The 26,889-nt window shown below is 41.4% G+C and overlaps 1 protein-coding gene across 1 annotated transcript in view; it reads left to right on the top strand.

The window, feature by feature from the left end:
- Mip (Myoinhibiting peptide precursor) overlaps positions 1–26,889 on the top strand; it is an 84,039-nt gene that overhangs the window by 50,084 nt on the left and 7,066 nt on the right. Inside the window, exons 2-5 of the mRNA XM_034980558.2 lie at positions 7,386–7,484; positions 16,774–17,187; positions 17,515–17,619; positions 19,454–19,562. Coding sequence (XP_034836449.1) covers positions 7,386–7,484; positions 16,774–17,187; positions 17,515–17,619; positions 19,454–19,562 — 727 coding nt within the window. The remainder of the gene's footprint in view (positions 1–7,385; positions 7,485–16,773; positions 17,188–17,514; positions 17,620–19,453; positions 19,563–26,889) is intronic.

Here is a 26,889-nt window from a genome sequence, read left to right on the forward strand (position 1 = left end):
CTTGTTTTAAAGCTCAAGTTTGTCTACACTTCTACAGCCAGCGCTCCAAGCGGAAACATTGCGAAATTAAAATCAGTGGCATTGAATATTTGACTTCAATTCAAGGCAATTAAGATCCAGTTTACTGTAACGCGGAAGTATTTCGACTCTCGAATTTGGTTTGGGTTGGTGAGACGTAAAATCTTGTACTACGGGTACTGAACGCTAGCGAAAACGAAGACAGGTACGCGAAAAGATAAAAAAAATCCTATATTTTGTAAAAGTTTACGATATATTGCAAATAAAACGTCTGACTGACGCTAGAGGTCAACGAACGTTGCGTAAGTAGGCCACTCCGAGTCAATGCTGCGTTGTAGGCAGGGCATTGACCCGAGTTTTGCGCGCTATACATTGCGGGTTTGAAAGATACTAAATCACCAAAACTACAAAATGAGGCTGTTCGTATTGGAATGTGTTTTAGGTAGTATAAAAATAACGCTAAAGTTTTTGCTAGCGTTCTGGCTACACCCTGTATACCTACTGGTAATAGAGGTGCTACCTGCAACTGCTTACAATAGCTCTTGCAGGTTCGCCAGTTCTTGTTTATACATCACTAGCAGATGCCCGCCACTTCAATCGCTTGGATTTAGATGTTCAAAAATCCCGTGGGAACTCTTTGATTTTCCGGGATAAAAAGTAACCTATGTCACTCTCCACTCTCCACTTCTTCAACTAAATCCACGTGAAAAATCCGTTGCTCCATTGCAGCATGATTGGAGGACAAATCAACAAAATAACAAAAAAACACACTTTCGCATTTATGACATGGGTAGTGATGCTTTTAAATTATAGGTACACACACCTTTGAGAACATTATGGAGAACTCTCAGGCATTTAGGATTCCTCACGATGTTTTCCTTCACCGTTATAGCAAGTGATATTTAACTGAAAACGGAAATAACTCCAAAAAGTATCTAGAGTAGTATAAGTAGAAAATAGATATTTAGATTGTAAATTGTTGTTACAATTTACACAAATTGAATTAGTTCACGTAAAATGTAAAATGGTTTCTGATAAACAACTGTACGCTTAGTACGAGATTTTATGTCTCACCAACGTTGATAGTATTCGAGTGTCGAAACACTTCCGCGTTATAGTAAACTGGATCTTAACTAAGGCCTTGTTTTAAAGCTCAAGTTTGTCTACACATCTACAGCCTGCCCTCCAAGCGGAAACGTTGCGAAATTAAAATCAGTGGCATTGAATTTTTGACTTCAATTCAAGGCTCTTTAGGTCAATTTTACTTTGACGTTATTGTGTTTCGACTTTCGAATTCTAGCAACGTTTGGTGAGACGTAAAATTTTATACTAAGCATACTGGTTCTAGTGAATTTCGATCAAAGTTGAACTATTCAAGTCTGACTATATTATAACAAACCTACCTATAACAAACTTTTGAACTAAAGTCGTCTTCAGTGTTTATTACTAGGTACCTAGTTATGTTCGCACAAATAACTCAACAAATCTTCGGTTAGTGATTATTAATAACTGATTAAGGACTAACATATTTATTGTCACTAACACTAAATAACAATAAATGGGATTGATTAAATAAAATAAATAATTAATTAATAAACTTTTATTTCAGACCATTCATAGATCCATAGATTGTTGACCAATGACACTCGTTATAGTCGCTACTCGCTAATCTAATTATGTGTCCGTCAGAATATCATTTCAATATTATTGTTGTTGAATGCCAACAAAATATTATACCAATAGTACAAAGTATAATTGATGTTTGTTTGAGCTCATATTAATTGTTTGATGTTATCGAAATACTACAAATAGTGTACAAATATACATATAATTATTGTTGAATAATATTTAATTGAGCTTATTTTAACAATGAATGGTTTTTATATTATTAGACTAGATTATGGCCGCGATTCGCCCGCGTGGACTACACAAATTTTTTAACCATTTTTTACCACTTTAGGAGTTGAATTTTCAAAAATCCTTTTTTAACTGTGATCGGTGAAATTTGCCATGCAGGTAGCTATTATGACATAGACATCCGTTAATAAAGAATTTTTGAAAATTCAACTTCAATTCTCTAAGGGGGTAAAATATGGATTCGAAATTTGTGTAGTTCACGCGGACGAAGTCGCGGGAATAAGCTAGTCTATTTCTAAAGTTGGATTTGCAATATTTCCTGCGGGGGACTGTACACCTACTTCATTGTCACTCGCTCAAGTGCATAAGATTTAGCTCATTAGATGACTTGCCGTTCCCGCTTTGTTTGATCTCTCGCTTCAACTTCCCGCAAGCTATCGGCTTCCGCGTCCTGTGTACTGACAGCTAGCTGCTAGCTGCTAGATGCGTTTAGTTTCAACTTGCCATGCGTTACGATTCCCAACTTAGGTACCTACACATGTAGAATATAAAGTTTCAAGGTCTACAAGTTCTACGTGTACATTCAGAAACTTCACAACTTCGTTCCTCCTTTACCGTTCTACCACAGAACGGCGAGAAGCTGCGCGCTGACTCCTTATGTGGATAACATCCTATAGAAATGTGTACAACTATTTTTTATTCATATTATAAACTTTTATAAATACTTCTGAATCGTCAAACTACTGTAGGGCTATTGTCTAAAACCTGCATCAATCATTATTACAATCTGAATTGTTCTCATTGGCTGAATTTGTGCGATTCTTGTTGCAACAAAGCATTGTAGCCAATAGTGAGCTAGTCTTAACCAATCAGAGATGATTGCGATCGTGACATTGTAGCTGTCATTCTCCCGCAATCGCGCAGCTTGTTCGCATTGCCTTTTTTACTGAAAAGAACCAGTAAGAAATTTGGCGGTTGCTCTTTTCAAAGACGCGTATGTAGGGGTGATTTTTATTAAAAACGGATTGGGCTAAAATTTGACATGCAGATAGTTATTATGACGTCGACATCCGCTAAGAAACGCTTTTTGAAAATTCAACCCCCAAGGAGTAAAATAGAGGTTTGTTTGAATAGTCCACGCGGACGAAATTGCGGGCATAAGCTAGTCTAAATATATAAAACGAAAAGGTGAGTGACTGACTGACTGATCGTTGATAACGCACAGCTCAAACGGATGGATCGGACGGATCGAGCTGGGCATGTAGATAGATAGCTATTATGAAGGAGACACCCACTAAGAAATAATTTTTTAAAAATTCAATCCCTAAAGGGTAAAATAAAAATTTGTTTGAGTAGTCCACGCGGACGAAGTCGCGAGCATAAGCTAGTACAATATAAACACCAAATCAACGTTCAAGATTTATTGTGTTAGGAAATTTGTAATTAATTCACTGAAACTTAACTCGCTGTTAGCTAAGCGTCGATACGTGAACTATTAGTGTTAATTCGATAACGAGTAGTTACGACTCGCGGTAACTCGGTTAGCTACTTTGACATGTGACGCAGACAGGGAACTTAGTTGCCCAGTAGTTGTGATTTAGTTGCGAGCGAGTCGCTAATGCGTTGCGGTTAGTTCAGGGAAATACTTCAAGACAATGTTTCTAAAGGCCTAAATAGTACGTCAAATAATCGTCAAACGCGTTTTCTAGAAGATGTAAAATTACGAAAATTACCACATACTGACTCATTGGATGACGGAAGACGAGGTTCGGGATACGAGTCCTGGGTCGGCCCAACAAGCAGTCTGAGTCAGGACTTTCCTCTTTATACAACGTTAGCTTTAGTATACGCAAAACCCGAAACACGTGTCGAATATATTTACATAAAGAATACATCAAAAATATTTAAGCTATAAGCTTGTTGTATTGAGTCGTTGTCCCGCAAAAACATGGTCACCCCAGCAAGCGGCTGTGAGCGAACGGGACGGCTAGCGTCAATCGTGCGCGCTCCCGCTCGCTCGCGCGGCTCGAATCAGCTGAGGCATGCGGTCATTCAACTTGGTGTTCAAACTTGCAGGATTTTAAAGTATTTTTTGGTCAAAATATAACCCGTTGCAAAATGATTGCAATCGATTCTGTTACTGATTCTGAAAAAACTATAGGTTTTGCGTATACTAAAACTAACGTTGTATGTATATTTAGATGTACTTTTGTATATATAACATTTCTCGATCTCTTCATATTACCTCTAATTTAATCAAGACCGTAACCTTCGGTAAAATGACTCGCTAATAAATAATTGTCTATTGCATATAGTGCGGCTCGAATCTAAGTTCCCAGGAAATCTGCAGGTGTTGATGTAATACGTAATTTGTAAAATCAATAAATCGATTGTAAAGACCTGATTTATTTATGAGTGTAAAGTCTTCAGTATGGAACTACTTAGCTACATACTTAGGTAATTATTTTAATATCTACTTCCAATCAATTTTTTTTAATTACATAAGTAGAGCGTTAATTAAATTGTATATCCTACCTTACTGTTACTTGTTAATTATTATTATTATCGGTCTGACATTTTTGTTAATACTTTCTATAGAAATCTTTACTTCTACCTACTAATAGATAAAATTGAAATGTCAGTCTGTAATTTCGAAATAAACTACCCTCAAATTATGCTCATAATATTATGGTTATTTAAAATGTAGATACCATAGCTGAATCCACAAGTTTTTAAAATTTTTGTCTGTTTGAACGGGCCAATCTTCCGAACAGCTGAACCTATTTTGACGGGGCTTTTACAGATAAGCAAAGGAGTAAAATAGGCTACTTTTTCAACCGACTTCTAAAAAGGAGGAGTTGTGTTTGACCGGTCGGTGTATATAACACCGAAATCTCCGAGATTTCTGAACCGATTTGAGTAATTTTTTTTAATCGATAGAGAAACTTTGCGACAGATTCCTACACAGACACACAGACAGACAGGGTAAGCTTATAACACCCTCTGTTTGCCTCGGGGCGGGGGCTAGACACCTTCAGTAATAGATTGTCTCAAGATCTTTTAAGGTTATATAAAGTTCAGTCTACTGCACGATGACCCAGTGGTCCGGTGGAGTTCCTTTGTTAGCGGCGGTGATAAAGGGTGCTCTGTAAATAGTTAGCGGGTGAGATAAAGGGTGCTCTGTAAATAGTTAGCGGGTGAGATAAAGGGTGCTCTGTAAATAGTCGAGCGAGACGAGCGGTCGCCGTCTGAGCCTGACCTATGCAACGGAGATAAAGTACCTATTATTAGAAAATTGTCTTTCTATAACAAATTACATTCTTAATAATAGACTTGCTGACCCGCCCCGGCTTCGCTCGGGTGGAATTTAGAAAATCGGTGACCGAAAACCCAAATACCAATTTTCATACAAATACATTTGACGTAGGTAGCCCTAAACTAGCCCTAGGTCGATTTCGTAAAGCCTGCATCAATCATATTATTACAATCTCAATTGTTGTGATTGGCTGAATTTGTGCGATTCTTGTTGCAACAATGCATTGTGGCCAATACTGAGCGAGCGTCAACCAATCAGAAGTGATTGCGATCGTGACTTTGTAGCTGTCATTCTCCCGCAATCGAGGCCCCGTTTTCTTTGATTCTACGTCACCATAGCCGAATATTTGACATATCGTCAATCCAGGATCAAACTGAGATTCCCTCACTGTATAGTTCACTCTGCTACACACGATCAAGTTTACCTTCAACATTGCATCGAACTTGAAGCGGCGCGCGGCGTCCAGTTAACTTGACTGGACGCTGATTCAAATCCGGTGTGAACTTGATCGTGTATAGCCGGCGTAAGACGTCAGCTCCTATTCGGGAGGTCGGGGGTTCGCTCCCGGGCACGCACGTCTAACATTTCCATATAATTAAGTATTACTTGCGGAACAGGTAAAGGAAACTTGCATGCCTGAGTAGTTCGCCTAAAATATGGTCTCGGCGGTGTGTGAAGTCTGCCAAGCCGCACTTGGCCACCGTGCTACCGTTACGGCGGTTACGCACTCATCCGATCCGAGTCCGTGAAAACACGTTCCTTTTCGTTTTGTATGGGAGTTTATGACATATGTCGTAGATAATCGCTGGTATTCTCACGGATGACGGATAGAACTCGGATGACGGAAGTGGAGTGTGTAATCGCCGTGGAACTAAGAATATTCAACAGAATGTTTGCTCGTGTATTTGTAAGTTTTCATAATACCTAACATACTAACATGGGCAGAATGTAACCGAGTCCCGGGCACAAGTAAACTTGTGTTTATTGTTCCTTGGTGAGTTTCGTGATCTCGCAAATGACTCGCGGTACAATACTACAGCATCCCGGGCGGGCACTTGCCACTTGCCGCTTGCGACTCAAACTTGCGTACTTTATTGCGTCAGCATCATCTCGTACCCTTTGCTGAGAGAATTTACACAAGTTTAAAAAATCTATTAAAAGTATGCTCCAAAAAAAGCATGTTATACAGTCGAAGACTATGTAAGCGATAAAAAAGCTTGGATTTGACTCGCTCCAGCAATGCACGGGGCTGCAATTGCTTGTACAGTATGGTATAGTAACATTGTAAATTGAATGTAAATTAAAAACTAAAAAAGAGCAACCGCCGAGTTTCTTGCTGGTTCTTCTCGGTAGAAACGGCAGTGGTAAATTAAACAATCTGACGATTCAAAATCACTTGTAAAAGTTTACTTGAATAAAAATATATTCTATTCTATTCTAAATGTATGCAATCGTAGCCTTCACAAGGTAGAAAGAAATATCCTTTTTAGGGTTCCGTGCCTCAAAAGGAAAAAGAAACCCTTATAAGATCACTAAGTTGTCTGTGTGTCTGTCGTGTCTGGCAAGACAAGAGAAACAGAGAAGAGAGAGAATTTTTAGGTCGCAAACTGACCTAAAAAGCATAAAAACTGAGTCAAAAAAAGTTTAAACTTTACACCGATCAATGCATGAGAGCCGTGGTCTTGTTCTGGAGAACTTGGCACCAATACCAAGTGCACTTTATCCCCGCCTGCGCCACGCCGCCAGCTTTGCTACAATATAACAAAAAAAAGCGGCCTAGTCCGAGTCAGACTAACGCACCGAGGGTTCCGTACTCGCGTATTTTTTTCAACATTTCGATTTATCGTGCAAAATGTCGAAAAAATACTGTGCGAGAGTCTGACCCGCACTTGGCCGGTTTTTTCATAATTATTTGTGTTTTACTTAAACTTCGAGTAGGTATAGGTAGGTACTAATAGCTTTTTTTTCTCTGAAAAATGATGTGTGTCACTTGGGGCCAAAATATTTTATTGAATTCCTCACTACGCTCTAAGACTCCCTACGTTAGAATCCTGAGGAACGAAATATCACGTTGGCCCTTGTAACATAAACAACTATGGTATTTGCCTTCGAGACAGAGTATGGTGTTACATAGATGACGGGACGGGATGGTAACATACAAGCAGACGGAATGACGAGTGGTTTGTTGTTTCAGATGCGATGCTGCGTAGCTGCGCTGTTCGCGCTCGCCACGCTGGCCACGCTGGCCGTGGCGGCGGCCGCCGACGCTCCCCATGACGCGCCACCACCACAGGTTGGTACCACTGACCTACCACTGCGTAGAACAGCTACTGAGCTACGCAGGTTCTACCTATGTCTCTTTAAATGACATAAGAGATAAACAAATAAGTAGCTTCTACACTATACGCAGCCGGCGCGTAGTAGGGACCATAGATAAAAGATATTCACTTATCTGTGGTAGGTACGCTGTTCCGCGAACTGAAGATGAACCGTGATACGAGTGAGAAACCTAACTACACAGCCAAAAGCGTCGCCGGGGCTAATCGCGTAGCTTACGCGTTGCTTTATTCAATCAATCAATCAATTAGCCTGCTTGCGTCCACTGCTGGACATAGGTCTTCCCAAGAGCGCGCCACCACACACGATCCTCTGCCTTCCTCATCCACCCACTTCCCGCTACCTACCTACCTACAGGTCGTCGTCCAGCGGGTTGGAGGTCGTCCCACACTGCGCTTGCCGATACGCTCTCTCCACTCCAGAACACTTTTTTCTTTCTTTATTGTAATTTGATGTTTAAGTAAATAACCTTCAGTACCTTTTAGATTTTTTTATTACTTTGGTACTTTGGACTTTAGTATACATTGACGGTTAGATTAAAATGACTGGAAAGGATGGAAAACATCGTGATTTGACTTTTCCATATTTTAGCAGATTTACGCAAAATGAAGTCAAAGCCAAGCATCAAGAGTCAGGGACACATAACTACTTCAGCCATGTTACATATACGTTACTTAAATACATAAGTTGTTGTTTCTGCATCGAAAAGATATCGGAGAGAAACGTAAAACCAGTAAATGATTTGGCGTGTAAAATGTAAAGACATGGCGTGTTGACGCCAGTCCCACTCACATCCGGAGCCCTAAGCAAATACATATAAACCTTTTCTGTGTTCCCTTTTCAATCGAGAGCTTTACCATAGGTACCGTAAAATATGGGGAAAATCAGTTAATATGTTGACAATCTGCCACAAAATGTATGTGGATGAAATGAACGTTATAGAGAGAGAGCCAGTGTATGCCAGACCTTCGTTATTTTATAAAAGCTGAAAGTTTCTCTGCGCATTGTCCCCAACACAACACAGGTCTGGCACGTGCTGGCGCCTGGCTCTGGCCTGGCTCACAAGTGTAGTTGGAACTTTACGTCCGATTACGATGTCAATACTTTGTAAAAGAAATACATATTCTGTGAAAATTTCAATTGTACTACCTATTACCACAGCTTTACGATCTATTACGATTCACGAGATACAACTCGCTGACAGACAGACGGACGGACGTACAGCGGAGGCTTAGTAATAGGGTTCCGGTCCCGAAATAAATCGCATCGTCTCGTAAAACATAGGTATCTTTTTAGATTTATAGTTCAAGAATATCTAGCCTTTATTTAAACAGCTATCATTTATAACAAAACAGCCAATTATGAGCTTATTATTCAGACAACAATGTCCATGGTAGGGCGAGTCGGGGCGAAAACAATAACTGTCAGAGACACCTACTTACTGTCCGCACTTCTGCAGCCAGTAGGATCTACCGCTCTAGTGCTTTTGTTTGTAATGTCATTAACAGGTCTTACATAATTGTATTCATTTTTGAGACCTCCCTGGCGCAGTTATGAATGGTCTTATAAGTAGGAGATCCCGGGTTCAATTCCCGGCAGGCAATCTCATCATGATCAGCTGATCATCGGCTCACTAGGTACTGAGAACGTTATGGAAAACTCTGAGACACCTTTGAAAACATTATGGAAAACTCTGAGGCAAGCAGGTTTCCTCACGATGTTGAAAGTTGAATTATGAAAAGGTTTTGAACCCTAGACCTCCTGAACAGGAGGCCAACATCTAAACCACTAGGCAGTAAGCTATCACCGTCTTAATCCATAGGTACTGATCTTCTCGCAGGAAGCAAGCAAACGTCATGTCATTTTAACTTAGTTTGGAGAGACAAGAAAATGAACTGTAGGTAGGTACTTCTTATATGCAACAGTATACATAAATGCGGACCTCATTTCAACCTAGCTTATGCCCGCGACTTCGTCCGCGTGGACTACACAAATTTTAAACCTCGAATTAACCCCCTTAGAGATTAAATTTTCAAAAATCCTTTCTTAGCGGATGTCTATGTCATAATATCTACCAACCCGATCTGTCCAGTAGTTTGAGATATGCGTCGCGATAAATCAGTTAGACAGTCAGTCAGCTTTATCTGAACAATAGTAATTCATTAAGTATTTCAGGCAATCTGCATCCAAAGCATTTTAATTTATTAGCAAACTTCGCTATCCCAATAGTTTTTAATTCATCAAAGTGTAAAACACTTCGTAACTCCTACGATTCTGTTGAGAGCAAAACAATACGGATAGATGGGTATCTATGATCCCCAGACAGACGGACAATTAGATTGTAGCTATAGAGATAGCCTCGTCTGAGCGCTCGTACTCCTAGTTCATCTCTCCTGTTTTATTCTGCAACACAAGTTACTTGAGAGGCTTGGGACCCCAACGTCTATTAGTATGTGTGTATGTCCCCTGCCCATTGTCACTTCAGCCTCGCAACTCATTGAGCTACGTCAGTCTCTGGTTCTCCTACGGATCTCCTCATTTCTGATCTGATCACGTAGAGAAACTCCGAACATAGCTCTCTCCATCGCCCGCTGAGTTACTTTGAGCTTTCCTAGGAGTAACATAGTTAGCGACCATGTGTCGGATCCATAAACGTTGGGGCCCCAAGGCGCTGAAATGGCAACAATGGTTAAACTCTTGTACATACATAATACCTATTATATTCGATAATAAATTAAATTAGGCACTTATAAGTATTTACTTTTCTGTGGTTATTGAAATCGGTTTTCTTTTTTGTATAATTTTTATAACAATAAACTGGCGGAGTTAATTTAAAAATTGCCGTAAAAAATTATAACAATATTTGGATTTATTTACAATTTAAACGAAACACGGTCTGTCAAAACGTTACGAGTAAATATGGCAATCTCGTTCCATTTGGAATCGTTTAAAGCGGCAACCGCTTATGAAATTAGGAGAATTTGCTACCGCCAGCCTCCCCCGCCCTCCCCCGACCTCCCCCGCCCTCCTCAGGCCTCCTCGGTCCTCCTCGGGAACTTGCTGTAATACTGCATGGACTGTTAATTTTTACGGCCTTATGAAATTTGGGTTAATATGTTGAAAATTACAATTTTGTTGTTAAGTTTTTAGTACAACTAATATGCTACGAGTATAAATCTTTCTAAAATATATTAATTAATTTTAATAAATTAGAATTTAACAATGGTATTCTAGACTAATAAAAATTATTTATTTATTTAAAAAATAGTGGGCATACTTTTTAATATGTACATATTTACAAGTAAGTAGGTATAGTACCTAGTTGTTTAAAAATTATTTAGTTTCCTTAAAGTGTAGATCAGCACTATAGTAAAATTATTTAGTTTCCTTAAAGTGTAGATCAGCACTATAGTAAAGTGTAGATCAGCACTATAGTAAAATTATTTAGTTTCTTTAAAGTGTAGATCAGCACTATAGTAAAATACCTACAAGCGTAGCTCATGTTAGAAGTTATATAGGAGGAGGTACGACTTATCAAATTAAATTCAAATTCAAAATAATACGATACGTCAATTATTCTAATATACGACTTTTGTTAAATAAAGAGCCTGCAAGAAACTCAGCAGCTACTCTTTAAAATAAATGTCATTTTATTCCAGCAGATTCAGATTCGAATCTGCTGAAAAATAAAAGCATAATAAGCATAGGTATATTATAATCTAAGATAAAAAATAAAAATGCTCACCTTATTAATTTAACTAGAAACTAAGAGCACAAAAATTCTGTTAAAAATTCATAACAGCTTTATTTCCCAGTTTATTTTACATTAATGGGTGCTAACTGCTAAGAGGATAACACTTGTTTATTTGGTGTACATATGACGTAAGTGGTTCCATTACGCTACGAGAACGTTTAAAGTTTCCTCACATTCAAACTGTTAACTTGTTTACCTACACTTCCCTGCCGACGCGCGCCGCTCGCAACGCCATTTGCATAATAAACCAGAATAAACAGATAAATGTAACAATAATAATATCAACTAGCTTATGCTCGCGAGTCGCGACTTTGTCCGCGTGGACTACACAAGTTTCAAACCCCTATTTCACCCCCTTAGAGGTTGAATTTGTTTGAAACCAAAAATCCTTTCTTAGCGGATGCCTACATCCTAATAACTATCAGCATGCCAAATTTCAGCCCGATCCGTCCTGTACCCGTAGTACAAGATTTTACGTCTCACCAAACCAAACCAAATTCGAGCGTCAGAGTAAAATGGACCTAAACAGCCTTGAATTGAAGTCAAATATTCAATGCCACTGATTTTAATTTCGCAATGTTTCCGCTTGGAGCGCTGGCTGTAGATGTGTAGACAAACTTGAGCTTTAAAACAAGGCATTTAAGATCCATTTTACTGTAACGCGAAAGTATTTCGACTCTCGAATTTGGTTTGGTATGGTGAGACGTAAAATCTTGTACTACGGGTACAGTAGTTTGAGTTGTGCGTTGATAGATCAGTCAGTCAGTCACCTTTTCCTTTTATATAATAAGATTATTTTTAAGTAAATGCTATTCGTAAAATATGTTTTTAAAGTGAACAAATAGCTGGTCACGTCATTCAATCATCAAAAAAAAACATCATTTATTTTTAAAATTGCTCATTTATAAATCAGTAGATCAATCTGATTTTTAGACGATCAAATAATATTTTCCCAGATAACTGCGATCGTTCAGTACCTACACGGGTACATTGTGCCTCATTCTACAGGTATTCCAAAACTTCCGCACTTTTAGGGTTCCGTACCTCAAAAGGAAAAACGGAACGCTTCTAGGATCACTTTGTTGTCTGTCTGTCTGGCTGGCTGTCGGCCTGTTAAGAAACCTACAGGGTACTTCCCGTTGAGCTAGAATCATTTGGCAGGTAGGTAGGTCTTATAGCAGACAGGGTAAAAATCTGAAAACTATGAATTTGTGATCACATCACACACAAAAAAAAATGTGGTCATGAACTAAAAATTAGTAGGTATTTTCAATTTTCGAAGTAAGATATCTAAGTAAATAAATGGGGTATCATATGAAAGGGCTTCACCTGTGCATTCTAAGATTTTATTTATTTTTATGCATTATAGTTTTTGAGTTATCGTGCAAAATGTCGAAAAAAACGACTGTAGTACGGAACCCTCGGTGCGCGAGCCTGACTCGCACTTGGCCGGTTTTTATCAAAGAATCAAGCTAAATAAATTCCCTTTACTACAACTAACTAGCTTGCCTTTATTTATTTTCAAACACTACAAATAACTTTAAAGATGCCTGGACTCAAAGCAAGTTAAAAAGCCGTAAAAATGCGTTCAAATGCCAACAGGAAAGAAGAAAACTGCATCAAGATGCATTGTTAGACATTATTGTTTGTTGGGAATTTTAAATAAGTAGCTAGAATCTTATACTTAGCTTGAATTCTCTTTTTGTTTATGTTTTAAAACAAAGGTACATATAAGAAAATCTAATTCATATGGGTAGTAGGTACCTACTTAGTAATTTATTCGTATTTGACAAAGCTTAAATTATACAACACTGGATGATGCGACTTCCTGCACGTAGATATAGGTTTTTTGAAAATCCCATGGGATAAAAATGAGTCTATATCGATCCCCACTATGAAAGCTATCTCTGTATTAAATAGATGAAGCCCGTGTATTTGCCGACGTGGATTTAGGTTTTCTAAAAATCCCGTGGGAACTACTTGATTTTCCGGGATAAAAAGTAGCCTCTGCCCCGGAATGCAATAGGTATATATCTGTACCAAATCTCGCCAAAATTAGTTGAACACTGTTATAATAATAGTATGGATTATTTTTTTGTTAGTTGTGGTTATAGAAAGAAAACTAGGTGTCTTAAACACAGAAACCATCTAGATATTTACTGAAAAATTCCAAAGATTTATGTTAGTTAGTTTGACCTACCTACGCGTTTTCCAACAGACCCTTTTGCCACAACAAAATTAAAATTCTTTTCTCTCTGATACTTTAACGCAAATATCTTTGACCCAGTGAGGTGTTAATAATAAAAACAATTTAAGATTGATAATAACATAACTCTAGATTATAACATGGGGTTATTCAAGGGGCGGACCAACAAATTCCTAAAAGGCCGGCAACGCATCGGCGGCTCCTCTGGTGCTGCAAATGTTCATGGGCGGCGGTAATCACTTAACATCAGGTGACCCGCCTGCTCGCTTGCTCGCTATATCTATTAAAAAAAAAAAAAAAAAAAAAAAAATATTTATTTGATCAAAGCTTTCTCGTAAGATTTAAGATTCCAACTTTTTCCTCAAACCGCTATCTAACAACTGATCCATACTAAAGTGTGTCTATCGGTCTGTTTATCTGTCTGTCTGCTACCTCTTACCTTTTCACGGCCCATTTGCTTTACCGATTTTGACAAAATTCTGTGCACACAGCTTATGGCATCTTGGAGACGAACATAGCAAACTTTTTATCTCTTATTAGAGAGATTGAGATAAAAAAATCGATAGAAAAGAAGATAGATCAATAAATTTGGCCACAGCGCTATACGATCTGAATTGTACTTTATTATATCGTAAAAAGAGTCGATATTTGTTTAAACGACCCTGCAAGGTACTATTAAGTGTTTTGTGGTAGCTAGTTAACTAAGAAATTAAATGTCTAATGCCTATTTACGTGTTGAATAATAGCTTTTCTGTTACTGCTTACCTTGAGCAGAATGAGCAATTAACATTATGAGTTTAACATTTATTAATTAAGTTGGAAACAACGTCGGAAACGAATAGATACAATCCGTGGAGTCCATTACAGGCGGCCTATTGTCTCAGCGAATAACTTATCAAAGCCGTTGCTTGTACGTGTACCTACAGTACATAACAACTTCTCAGTGGAATTGACATAGAGTACGCGACAGAAAGTAATGTAACCTTAATGTAACTAAGTACATCGGCCTTTAGAATGACATTTCGGCTTTGTAGAGCGTTGTCTCTGTCACTCATAGCTATGTGACGTTTTGTCGGTCTCAACGACTGAGACAAGCTCTACAAATCCGCTATCTCTTTCTAAACGACGATGTACATTATCTTTCTGCCGCGTACTGTACCCGTAGTACAAGATTTTACGTCTCACCAAACCAAACCAAATTCGAGAGTCGAAATACTTCCGCGTTACAGTAAAATGGACCTAAACAGCCTTGAATTGAAGTCAAATATTCAATGCCACTGATTTTAATTTCGCAATGTTTCCGCTTGGAGCGCTGGCTGTAGAAGTGTAGACAAACTTGAGCTTTAAAACAAGGCATTTAAGATCCATTTTACTGTAACGCGAAAGTATTTCGACTCTCGAATTTGGTTTGGTTTGGTGAGACGTAAAATCTTGTACTACGGGTACTGTATTGAGGGTCCTCGTTTACAGACAGTACAGACAGACAGTTGTAATTGTAAGTGGTGCCTACAATTGTTTTGATAACAACTTTAACTTAGCTTTATATACTGACGTAGGAGAACTAGAGTAACCGACATAGCTCAACGGGCAATGGGCAGGGCACATAGTTCGTACAAACGATAGACGTTGGGGTCCCAAGGTGCTGGAATGGCGACCTCGCACTGGAAGACGTAGTGTTGGAAGACCCCCACTAGATGGACGGACGACATCAGACGAGTCGCAGGGAGCCGCTGGATTCAGGCGGCGCAATACCGTGGCATGTGCAAGTCCCTACAAGAGACCTATGTCCAGCTGTGGACGTCTATCTGTTGATGATGATGATTATGATATACTTACGTGGGGTATAAATAGTGGGGTTATACATATACGTGGGGTCGGCACAACATGTCTTCTTCTTCCACTCGCTTGTGTCATCCGTCAACGAATCCACCCCTTTTACCACGCGTCTCCATCCACCTTCTCTTTTTCCTTCCATTTATTACAGTTCTTGCAATTCACGAAGGCGAGTGGCTCATGCTTGTGTTGTCGTATCGGTATACGTAAGGTACACTGAATGTGTGCGTTTGCGAGCGCTTGCTCGCGACTGATTGGTCCGACATGCACGCACACTCGCAATGCCCGTGTATATGACGTAACCACAAGTAAAGTCCACTCGCCTTCGTGAATTGCAAGAACTGTAACAGTAGGAAACTTGAACGTTGACTAAAGTGGGTTCCAATTAATATGGCTACTCGTTTTAAAGCAGTTAAATTACCTACTTGCGTATACAAAGTAGGTACGTATACCTACCTTGTGAGTTGTGAACTGTGTCTTGACATTTTCCATTAATTAAAATAAGTACCTTATCATCGGCCTAAAACGTTTCGGAATATTTAAGGACCGTTACTAATATTTGACATTTTGTATTTACATAAAGCTAAAGTAAAAACACTTTTTTCATATTTAAGAAGCTTTTAAGTACATACTTCGCACTTTACTTTTATTTTCGCGTTCGGAACTCCTAAACTGCAAATAGTATTGACTATAACAGATTTATTAAACGACAGAATTTGACCTGTTACAGTTTTATTATAAGTATTGATTGATATCTCTAAAACGTTTTTTATAATGTAAAAAAATGTTGTCGAGTTCAATCAAAAATGTTGTCGAGTTCAATAAAAAAAAAAAAAAGTTTTGAGATTCAATGTACGGAACCAAATCATTCCAGTGGGTTTTCCGCTCTAATAATTCCAAACTTTTCACCGAAACAACAATTTCCTAAAATATATCGACAAAATACCTACTTTCTATCTAACCATGACGTGTAAATAATCTAAGGAAACAAGATAGCGGAAATTCAAATTTCAATTGTGAAGCTAGCTGATACGGGGACTTGGTCTGCAGGACTTTACATTTTTTTAAATGTCTTTGATTTTCCGGGTTCATTAAGATAGATTCAGTGGCTAAGCTGAGAAAAGTCTATCATCTCTCGCGTCTCTTTGAGAGAGGAGGAGGACGCCTATATTTTACTTCCTTCCCCTACCTAACTTAGACGACATTAAAAAGCAAACTTTTTAATTTATAAAGAAAACTTTATAGTCATTTATTGTAGCACATTGTGGCTAATTCCTTTGTACACAATCTCTAAACTAAACTAAAATATCACGTCTAAATCTATTGCTATCCCTTTCATAATGTTGCTTGCGGAAAAGGAAAGCACTAGATTTAGAACTGTTAATTTAGTTTAGTTTAGAGATTGTGTACTAGAGAATCGGCCCCAGTGTTTGAGATATTTGTTATTTTCAGGCGGACTCCGACGTGGAACTCACAGAAGAAGAAAAGAGAGCATGGTCAAGTCTACACGGAGGTGGCGGGTGGGGCAAAAGGGGCTGGCAAGACATGAGCTCAGCTTGGGGGAAACGGGGCTGGCAGGACTTGAACTCCGCCTGGGGCAAGCGAGGCTGGCAAGACTTGAATTCCGCTTGGGGTAAAAGGGGCTGGCAGGATTTAAATTCCGCGTGGGGTAAAAGAGGCTGGCAAGATCTAAACTCCGCGTGGGGTAAAAGAGGTTGGCAAGACCTTAACACAGCGTGGGGCAAACGAGCATGGAGGGACTTATACCAGACACCGTGGGGCAAGCGAGGCTGGCAGGACTTGAACTCCGCTTGGGGTAAACGGGGCTGGCAGGACATGAGCTCGGCGTGGGGCAAACGGGCACCTGTAAGTGTACCTACTTGTTTTTTATAAATTTTTTTTTTAGTGTTTACCTCTAACACTCCTCACTGGCAGTAAGCGAGACCGTGGCCGAGTGGTCAAGGCATCGGGCGCGAACCCAGTAGATGCAGGTTCGATTCCTGCCGGTTACGCAATTTTTGATATGTAATTAAAATTATTTAGTACCTACTTGTGCTTTGCTTTTGACTTGTTCAGGCCTTTTTATTTCTACCAACGTTATGAGTGGAGTGTAGAAACTACAAACAAACTTACAAACTTTACCTGTTTATAATATTAGTATATTAGATAAAAATAAGATGAATCTTTCTGTAGGAGAAATGGGCCAACTTCCGCGGATCGTGGGGCAAGCGGACGGCCCCCGAGCCCGACTACCAGGACTACGAGGTCGCTTCCGAGCACGCCGCGCCCATGCAACAGGTATGATAATAAAAACTGATAAAACAAGAGATTATGATAAAAAAGAAACTGTCGTTCCATAGTTTTTTTTTTTACACATACTAGCGCTTGGCTGCAATCAAACCTGCTACCTGCTGGCAAGTGATGATGCAGTCTAGGATGGAGCGCGCTTGCCTAGAAGATGTCTATTCCACTCTTGATTTGAATGTACCCATATTAAAATTGGAGGAGAAAACTGATGCTGGACGGGCGTTCCATATCCTACGCGACAGTTCGAGATAGCAATCGGGGAGACAACGCCCCGCACACACCGAAGACGCGGGACGTCCCTCTGCCTCATACTCCGATTGCCATCTCGACCTGTGGCAGACTATTGTTGCATTTATGATACAAGTACTAAGTAGTAGTTATATTTAGATTTTAGAATCAAGTTTTTAAACATGCAGAAATTTTATCATGTCTAAAACGCTACAAAACTATTTAAATACCTTCACACCTACATACACACCTACTTGGCAATAAATCTAAGTAGTGGAGTGGGAAGCAAATCTCACAGATAATGTCATTGCACCTACCGGCCAAGTCAGCAGGTCGCCGCGGGGGCCGGGGGGGCCGGGGAGCGGCGAGGTAGGGTTACCAACCGCACTATAATATATAGTATTGTACTATATTTCGGCTCTGCGTACTATAGACTGTTGAACAAATATATAGTATTACCCTTTCCTATACCCAACCAAATTTCTGTTAGGTTGCTTAGGTTTCAACTCCCTGGAGGTCAGACGCATTTGCGACCAACTCAAAATTATGTGTCAAATTTTGCGAGGAGATGTTAATGTTCCAGAACTTCATGACCAACTGTGTCGCATACGTGTCCCTGAATCCAACAGTAATCTTCGTCCACGAAAAAATAAACTTTTCGTGGTCCCACATCATCGCACTGTTGCTAGATCTATGTCACCTATACCCCGTTCATTAGCATCATTCAACGCGCTTTTGGACAATAATGCTCAATGGGACCCATTTAATGATGGGTCTATAATACTGGTTCGGGAGTTACTGAAGTACGCTGAGAGCATTACATGAATATGTCATTCAATGTTCTCAGCGTACATATTCAAAATTCTTTGATCTTTTATCGTTTTGTATTTTATGTCTTTTTTCTTGTACCTTTATTTGTATTTAAATTTATTATTAATCATCTAGTTAGTGTAAGTGGCACTGCCGTTCTAATTAGATATAAAATAAATAAAATAAAATAGTAAACAAATCCCTAATTTTGTAAAAGAAAGGGTGCCACTTCCAACAATCTAAGTGGCCTCAGTAGGTACTATATTTTTTGTGGCTTTTTCTGAATAATACTATAATCAACCGAAAAAATGTTGGCAACCCTACGGCGAGGACGTGATACATGGGGCCCGATATATTGAACAGCCGCACCAAACCAATCATTCTGCGGACCGGTTATGATTAATCGTATCAATGTTCTAATATCTTTGTACCTATTGCGTTTAATCTTTATTCCTATAACGTATTACGAACCCACGCATGTTTAGCTTAGTTCTGCTTCAATTAAATGCCAATCATATAGAACTGTTCTAATTACTAATTAGTGATTGCTGCTCGCCGAACTTCTACTTTTCTTCAATCATAATATTAATTTTAATACTTGCTAGTTTTACCTTTTATAATAACCTAACTGCAATATTAACTTGATTAGGGCACAATAATTGCTATTGAAACCGCTCAGTCAAAATGGCGACCTAAACAGAAAAAGCGTTTAACAGCCGTCGAGTCTTAAGAGATTTATTTATTAAACACGCTGTATATGGGTACAAATACTTATCTTCTTATATAGGATGAAGCGGACCACCTACTGCTGGACAGCCCCGAGAAGAGAGCGTGGTCGGCGCTGCACGGCTCGTGGGGCAAGCGGCCCAACAAGCAGGCACAGCTCTACAACAGCGGTAACTATCCTCATCATCTTGTACAGATGAAGCGGACCACCTACTGCTGGACAGCCCCGAGAAGAGAGCGTGGTCGGCGCTGCACGGCTCGTGGGGCAAGCGGCCCAACAAGCAGGCACAGCTCTACAACAGCGGTAACTATCCTCATCATCTTGTACAGATGAAGCGGACCACCTACTGCTGGACAGCCCCGAGAAGAGAGCGTGGTCGGCGCTGCACGGCTCGTGGGGCAAGCGGCCCAACAAGCAGGCACAGCTCTACAACAGCGGTAACTATCCTCATCATCTTGTACAGATGAAGCGGACCACCTACTGCTGGACAGCCCCGAGAAGAGAGCGTGGTCGGCGCTGCACGGCTCGTGGGGCAAGCGGCCCAACAAGCAGGCACAGCTCTACAACAGCGGTAACTATCCTCATCATCTTGTACAGATGAAGCGGACCACCTACTGCTGGACAGCCCCGAGAAGAGAGCGTGGTCGGCGCTGCACGGCTCGTGGGGCAAGCGGCCCAACAAGCAGGCACAGCTCTACAACAGCGGTAACTATCCTCATCATCTTGTACAGATGAAGCGGACCACCTACTGCTGGACAGCCCCGAGAAGAGAGCGTGGTCGGCGCTGCACGGCTCGTGGGGCAAGCGGCCCAACAAGCAGGCACAGCTCTACAACAGCGGTAACTATCCTCTTCATCTTGTACAGATGAAGCGGACCACCTACTGCTGGACAGCCCCGAGAAGAGAGTGTGGTCGGCGCTGCACGGCTCGTGGGGCAAGCGGCCCAACAAGCAGGCACAGCTCTACAACAGCGGTAACTATCCTCATCATCTTGTACAGATGAAGCGGACCACCTACTGCTGGACAGCCCCGAGAAGAGAGCGTGGTCGGCGCTGCACGGCTCGTGGGGCAAGCGGCCCAACAAGCAGGCACAGCTCTACAACAGCGGTAACTATCCTCATCATCTTGTACAGATGAAGCGGACCACCTACTGCTGGACAGCCCCGAGAAGAGAGCGTGGTCGGCGCTGCACGGCTCGTGGGGCAAGCGGCCCAACAAGCAGGCACAGCTCTACAACAGCGGTAACTATCCTCATCATCTTGTACAGATGAAGCGGACCACCTACTGCTGGACAGCCCCGAGAAGAGAGCGTGGTCGGCGCTGCACGGCTCGTGGGGCAAGCGGCCCAACAAGCAGGCACAGCTCTACAACAGCGGTAACTATCCTCATCATCTTGTACAGATGAAGCGGACCACCTACTGCTGGACAGCCCCGAGAAGAGAGCGTGGTCGGCGCTGCACGGCTCGTGGGGCAAGCGGCCCAACAAGCAGGCACAGCTCTACAACAGCGGTAACTATCCTCTTCATCTTGTACAGATGAAGCGGACCACCTACTGCTGGACAGCCCCGAGAAGAGAGTGTGGTCGGCGCTGCACGGCTCGTGGGGCAAGCGGCCCAACAAGCAGGCACAGCTCTACAACAGCGGTAACTATCCTCATCATCTTGTACAGATGAAGCGGACCACCTACTGCTGGACAGCCCCGAGAAGAGAGCGTGGTCGGCGCTGCACGGCTCGTGGGGCAAGCGGCCCAACAAGCAGGCACAGCTCTACAACAGCGGTAACTATCCTCATCATCTTGTACAGATGAAGCGGACCACCTACTGCTGGACAGCCCCGAGAAGAGAGCGTGGTCGGCGCTGCACGGCTCGTGGGGCAAGCGGCCCAACAAGCAGGCACAGCTCTACAACAGCGGTAACTATCCTCATCATCTTGTACAGATGAAGCGGACCACCTACTGCTGGACAGCCCCGAGAAGAGAGCGTGGTCGGCGCTGCACGGCTCGTGGGGCAAGCGGCCCAACAAGCAGGCACAGCTCTACAACAGCGGTAACTATCCTCATCATCTTGTACAGATGAAGCGGACCACCTACTGCTGGACAGCCCCGAGAAGAGAGCGTGGTCGGCGCTGCACGGCTCGTGGGGCAAGCGGCCCAACAAGCAGGCACAGCTCTACAACAGCGGTAACTATCCTCATCATCTTGTACAGATGAAGCGGACCACCTACTGCTGGACAGCCCCGAGAAGAGAGCGTGGTCGGCGCTGCACGGCTCGTGGGGCAAGCGGCCCAACAAGCAGGCACAGCTCTACAACAGCGGTAACTATCCTCATCATCTTGTACAGATGAAGCGGACCACCTACTGCTGGACAGCCCCGAGAAGAGAGCGTGGTCGGCGCTGCACGGCTCGTGGGGCAAGCGGCCCAACAAGCAGGCACAGCTCTACAACAGCGGTAACTATCCTCTTCATCTTGTACAGATGAAGCGGACCACCTACTGCTGGACAGCCCCGAGAAGAGAGTGTGGTCGGCGCTGCACGGCTCGTGGGGCAAGCGGCCCAACAAGCAGGCACAGCTCTACAACAGCGGTAACTATCCTCATCATCTTGTACAGATGAAGCGGACCACCTACTGCTGGACAGCCCCGAGAAGAGAGCGTGGTCGGCGCTGCACGGCTCGTGGGGCAAGCGGCCCAACAAGCAGGCACAGCTCTACAACAGCGGTAACTATCCTCATCATCTTGTACAGATGAAGCGGACCACCTACTGCTGGACAGCCCCGAGAAGAGAGCGTGGTCGGCGCTGCACGGCTCGTGGGGCAAGCGGCCCAACAAGCAGGCACAGCTCTACAACAGCGGTAACTATCCTCATCATCTTGTACAGATGAAGCGGACCACCTACTGCTGGACAGCCCCGAGAAGAGAGCGTGGTCGGCGCTGCACGGCTCGTGGGGCAAGCGGCCCAACAAGCAGGCACAGCTCTACAACAGCGGTAACTATCCTCATCATCTTGTACAGATGAAGCGGACCACCTACTGCTGGACAGCCCCGAGAAGAGAGCGTGGTCGGCGCTGCACGGCTCGTGGGGCAAGCGGCCCAACAAGCAGGCACAGCTCTACAACAGCGGTAACTATCCTCATCATCTTGTACAGATGAAGCGGACCACCTACTGCTGGACAGCCCCGAGAAGAGAGCGTGGTCGGCGCTGCACGGCTCGTGGGGCAAGCGGCCCAACAAGCAGGCACAGCTCTACAACAGCGGTAACTATCCTCATCATCTTGTACAGATGAAGCGGACCACCTACTGCTGGACAGCCCCGAGAAGAGAGCGTGGTCGGCGCTGCACGGCTCGTGGGGCAAGCGGCCCAACAAGCAGGCACAGCTCTACAACAGCGGTAACTATCCTCATCATCTTGTACAGATGAAGCGGACCACCTACTGCTGGACAGCCCCGAGAAGAGAGCGTGGTCGGCGCTGCACGGCTCGTGGGGCAAGCGGCCCAACAAGCAGGCACAGCTCTACAACAGCGGTAACTATCCTCTTCATCTTTTTTGTGAGGAAAATCCATCATGGACACCACCGGCCACGGGGAAGCAGAGTGGTAACGTCGGACACTACGTGCCCCCAAACACCGTGACAGGCCGGAACCACAGAATGTCACCCAAACAGCGTACTGTGAGCGACAGAGCCGTGTCCATCATCCACAGGTCCTCGTAGAGGCCAGGGCTCGTGGGGAAGGCCATTCCCTCCCTACGGTCCCCATCCTCAACGTCTCCAGCAAGCAATGCTCGAGCTCAGAGAGACGCGCTGACGAACAACCCCCTCCTTTTCTTTTCTTTTTCTTTTTAGGGTTCCGTACCTCAAAAGGAAAAACGGAACCCTTATAGATCACTTTGATGTCTGTCTGTCTGTCCGTCTGTCTGTCAAGAAACCTACAGGGTATTTCCCGTTGACCTAGAATCATGAAATTTGGCAGGTAGGTGAGTCTTATAGTTGGCTTTAGGGGAAAAATCTGAAAACCGTGAATTTGAAAAAATTTAATTGTTGTCATAAACTAATAATTAGTATTTTCAATTTTCGAAGTAAGATAACTATATCAAGTGGGATATCATATGAAAAGTCTTCACTTGCACATTCTAAAACAGATTTTTATTTATTTTTAGGTATAATAGTTTTTGATTTATCATGCGAAATGTCGATAAAATACGATTGTAATACAGAACCCTCAGTGCGCGAGTCTGACTCGCTCTTGGCCGGTTTTTTTATACAAGTTAGCCCTTTCAGAAAGTCTGCAATCTCACCTGGTGGTAAGTAATGATGCAGTTTAGATGGTAGCGGGCTAAGCTGGAAGGGATGTGGTAGTTTTTTTTTATTAAACTCATACCTCTTTGGTTTCCTTAAACCTCAGACCTTTAAGCTTGCCCCTGCGTTTACCTTTTGAGTATCATGTTTCTACAGAAAATAATGCCTTCGCGTTGATGCGTGTTTATTTCTAAACTATCCAGCCCCACGACTTAGTCCACGTGTAGGTACTAAGTAGGCACAATTTTTTTGTTATATAGAAAATTTCAAATCTCTGCCATGGACCTGTAATACTCCTCTCTACCTATTATGGTTCTCGAGATACAGCCCACTGACGGACGTAAATCTTGAAGAAGCTTTTTTAATGTTGATTAAATCACATTAAACTTCTATTATTCTCGTATTGATTTCTCGTAGTGAATTGGAGTAAAGAGCTAAAGATTAATAACCAATCGTGTTTAAACAGGACAGTACGTCTTGTAAGAAGTATCGACTATCGAAATCGTTCAACAAATCAAACGGGACAACTATCTGCTTCGGCTAAGCCTTGATCGATGCGGTCGCGTCACTTTGATAGATGCCCGATCGCGATCGCTCCTCGGCGCGATTACCGCCGACATTTGACTCATTTAACTTAACAACGTTCTTTGTTGCGGGTACCTACCTACTAACAAATAAATCGTCTCATCCAAAATGTCGAGCCAGAAACAGGTCGACCTATTTATTGTCTTACCGACTATTGTTGTTTAGATTGTCATTGAGATTTGAGTATTTGTGATCGTTTAGTGGTTAGAATAAGTACGTTATATAAAGCTGGAGATTGATTTGTAGCATTTTGGTGGAATAAGTGTAGCGTCTATATACGGATACGGCACGGTGAGGCACAAACTGCTTTGTATAAAATGTTCGTGATGTTTTGAGTCCGTGCCTCGTCCGCGCCTCGTACGGGACAAGGCCCGCGCCCGCCACGTGCTGGCATAAAGTATCCCTTAATCTACTTAAGAGGAGTGCATATTCGGAGCGGATCCAAAATCACGCAGCGAGTTCTGAGTCATACAAAGATTTGCATACAAAGCTTTGAGCCCGTAAAACTGAAACTACAAAATATTTTTAAGGAAATCTTTCAAATGACAAATAAAGATATTAGTTTCTAGAACATTTCTACAAAAAATTCACTTTGATTCAAAAATTATTTAGAAGCACACGCCATAGCCTCCCACCAGACCAGAACTGAAACAATTTAGAAATTGTTAATTCCCAAATTGTCCTGGCCGTGAAACGAACTTGGGACCTATCGCTTATAAGACCACAGCGCTTACCACTGGCCAAGGGAGGTCGCCAAAATAACTTGAGTACATAACTTAAAAGTTTATATAAACGAGCGCGGTGTGAGAAGACGTTAAAAATAAACTGCAACAAGTCGATATTTAAGACGTAGAGCGCTCGAAAATACTCGTAAATACTCATAAATCACTTCACTTAACGCGAAGCGAAACCGGCGAGATTTATTTTGAAGCCGAGAGAATTTCATAAATTATCCGGGAACGAAATACTGCGCCGAGGACTCGTTTTTTATGTAAATATCCAAATTAAACATGAAAATCTTCTAAAATTCTAAAATTATCCTGATTAAATACTTGACATGAATATTCAAAAAAAAGTATTATCACGAATACAAATTATTCTTTTGTTTTGAGAGGTTTCACTTTCACTATTCAAAAGAACGTGTTCATTTTCAAAAGTTAATTTGAATAACGATAATTTTGGATTCAAATTTTATTTTGCATTTGGTAGGTATAATAATGTTACATTTTAGTAACATTTTGATTTTTCACATTTTTTACCTATTGAATTATCTGGACTTTTGATTCTAACAAAATGATCTACGCTGCTACGAGTCGTAGCTCGTAGCTCTTTTTTGTAGACGATCGGCTTTCAATTTAGAGTAACAAAATGTTTATAAATTATCACCTATATTATAATTAAATATGTGTACCCAATACACATATTAAATATATAATGTATATTTAATACTATTTGTACTACCATATTATTTTGCGAAGTTTCAATTTCATCTTTCGATAAGTTTGTGTTACATTTTTTTTAAATTTAAGTATTAATAGTAGAAATCTAAACAATATCAAAAAAGTCCTATCTTACACTCTGACTAACTCATAATCGCCCAGCCTAAACCCTTGAGTTGGATCTAAATAACCTAATAACTGAGGCTCCCTTTATTAATATTAACACAGACAAGGAAAGACGGAAATTTTCAGAATTCCCATGGGAACGAAGCTGCGGGCGGTCACTAGTTCTATAATCAAATCAAATCATTTATTTCTGTAAACATTACTGTGCTGTGATTGGTTACATCTAACAATAATTGGTTAATATAGAATGTTTAGATATAGGATCGGTTAGTTTCCTTGATATTCCGGCAGAAAAGTAGCTTATATGCTAAGTCAGGGTATAAGCTATTTTCATTCTAAAATTTAACTAAATCCATCCAGTCGTTTTTGCATGAAAGAGTAACATACACAGTCGGCTGAATTTCCAAAAATCCTGAAACACATATTTGTTCATTTGTGACCGAAATCCCAAATACCAATTTTCATGCAAATAACTTCAAAAATGACGGACTTTTATACAAACTTTCATCCCCTATTTAACCTCCTTGGTAGTAGAATTTGCAAAAAACGTGAAATACGTATTTAACCATTTTCATCGAAGTATCTTTAAAAATGACGAACTTTTATACAAACTTCCATCCCTCATTTAACCCACTTAGGGATGAAATTTCGAAAAATCCTTTGTTAGTGAATAACTCTTTACGAAGAACACCTTCAAAATTTCATGGCTCTAGATCCAGCGGTTTAGGCTCTGCGTTGATAAGTATATAAGTCAGTCAGTCAGTTAGTCAGGAATTTGAATTTTATATATAAAAAAGAAGATAATATTATTATATAGTGTGTGGAGCAATCTGTTAACAACAATAATTTGAGATTTTTGGTAAATCTCTTACGCTGAATTAAAATACCATTTCTCACAGCCTCCGATATCAGAATTTTAATCTCTGGAATGAATCTGTTATTGAAACTCGCTTGTCACTCGGGAGACGGACAGCTGTGCGCGCTCGACTGGCAAGAGCTGCTCAAAGCCAGTTTAAAAGATATTCAAAGTTATCCTTAAGCCTCTTAAATATTT

This window comes from Maniola hyperantus, chromosome 22 (assembly GCF_902806685.2).
Source record: "Maniola hyperantus chromosome 22, iAphHyp1.2, whole genome shotgun sequence".
Taxonomy (NCBI): Eukaryota; Metazoa; Arthropoda; class Insecta; order Lepidoptera; family Nymphalidae; genus Maniola; species Maniola hyperantus.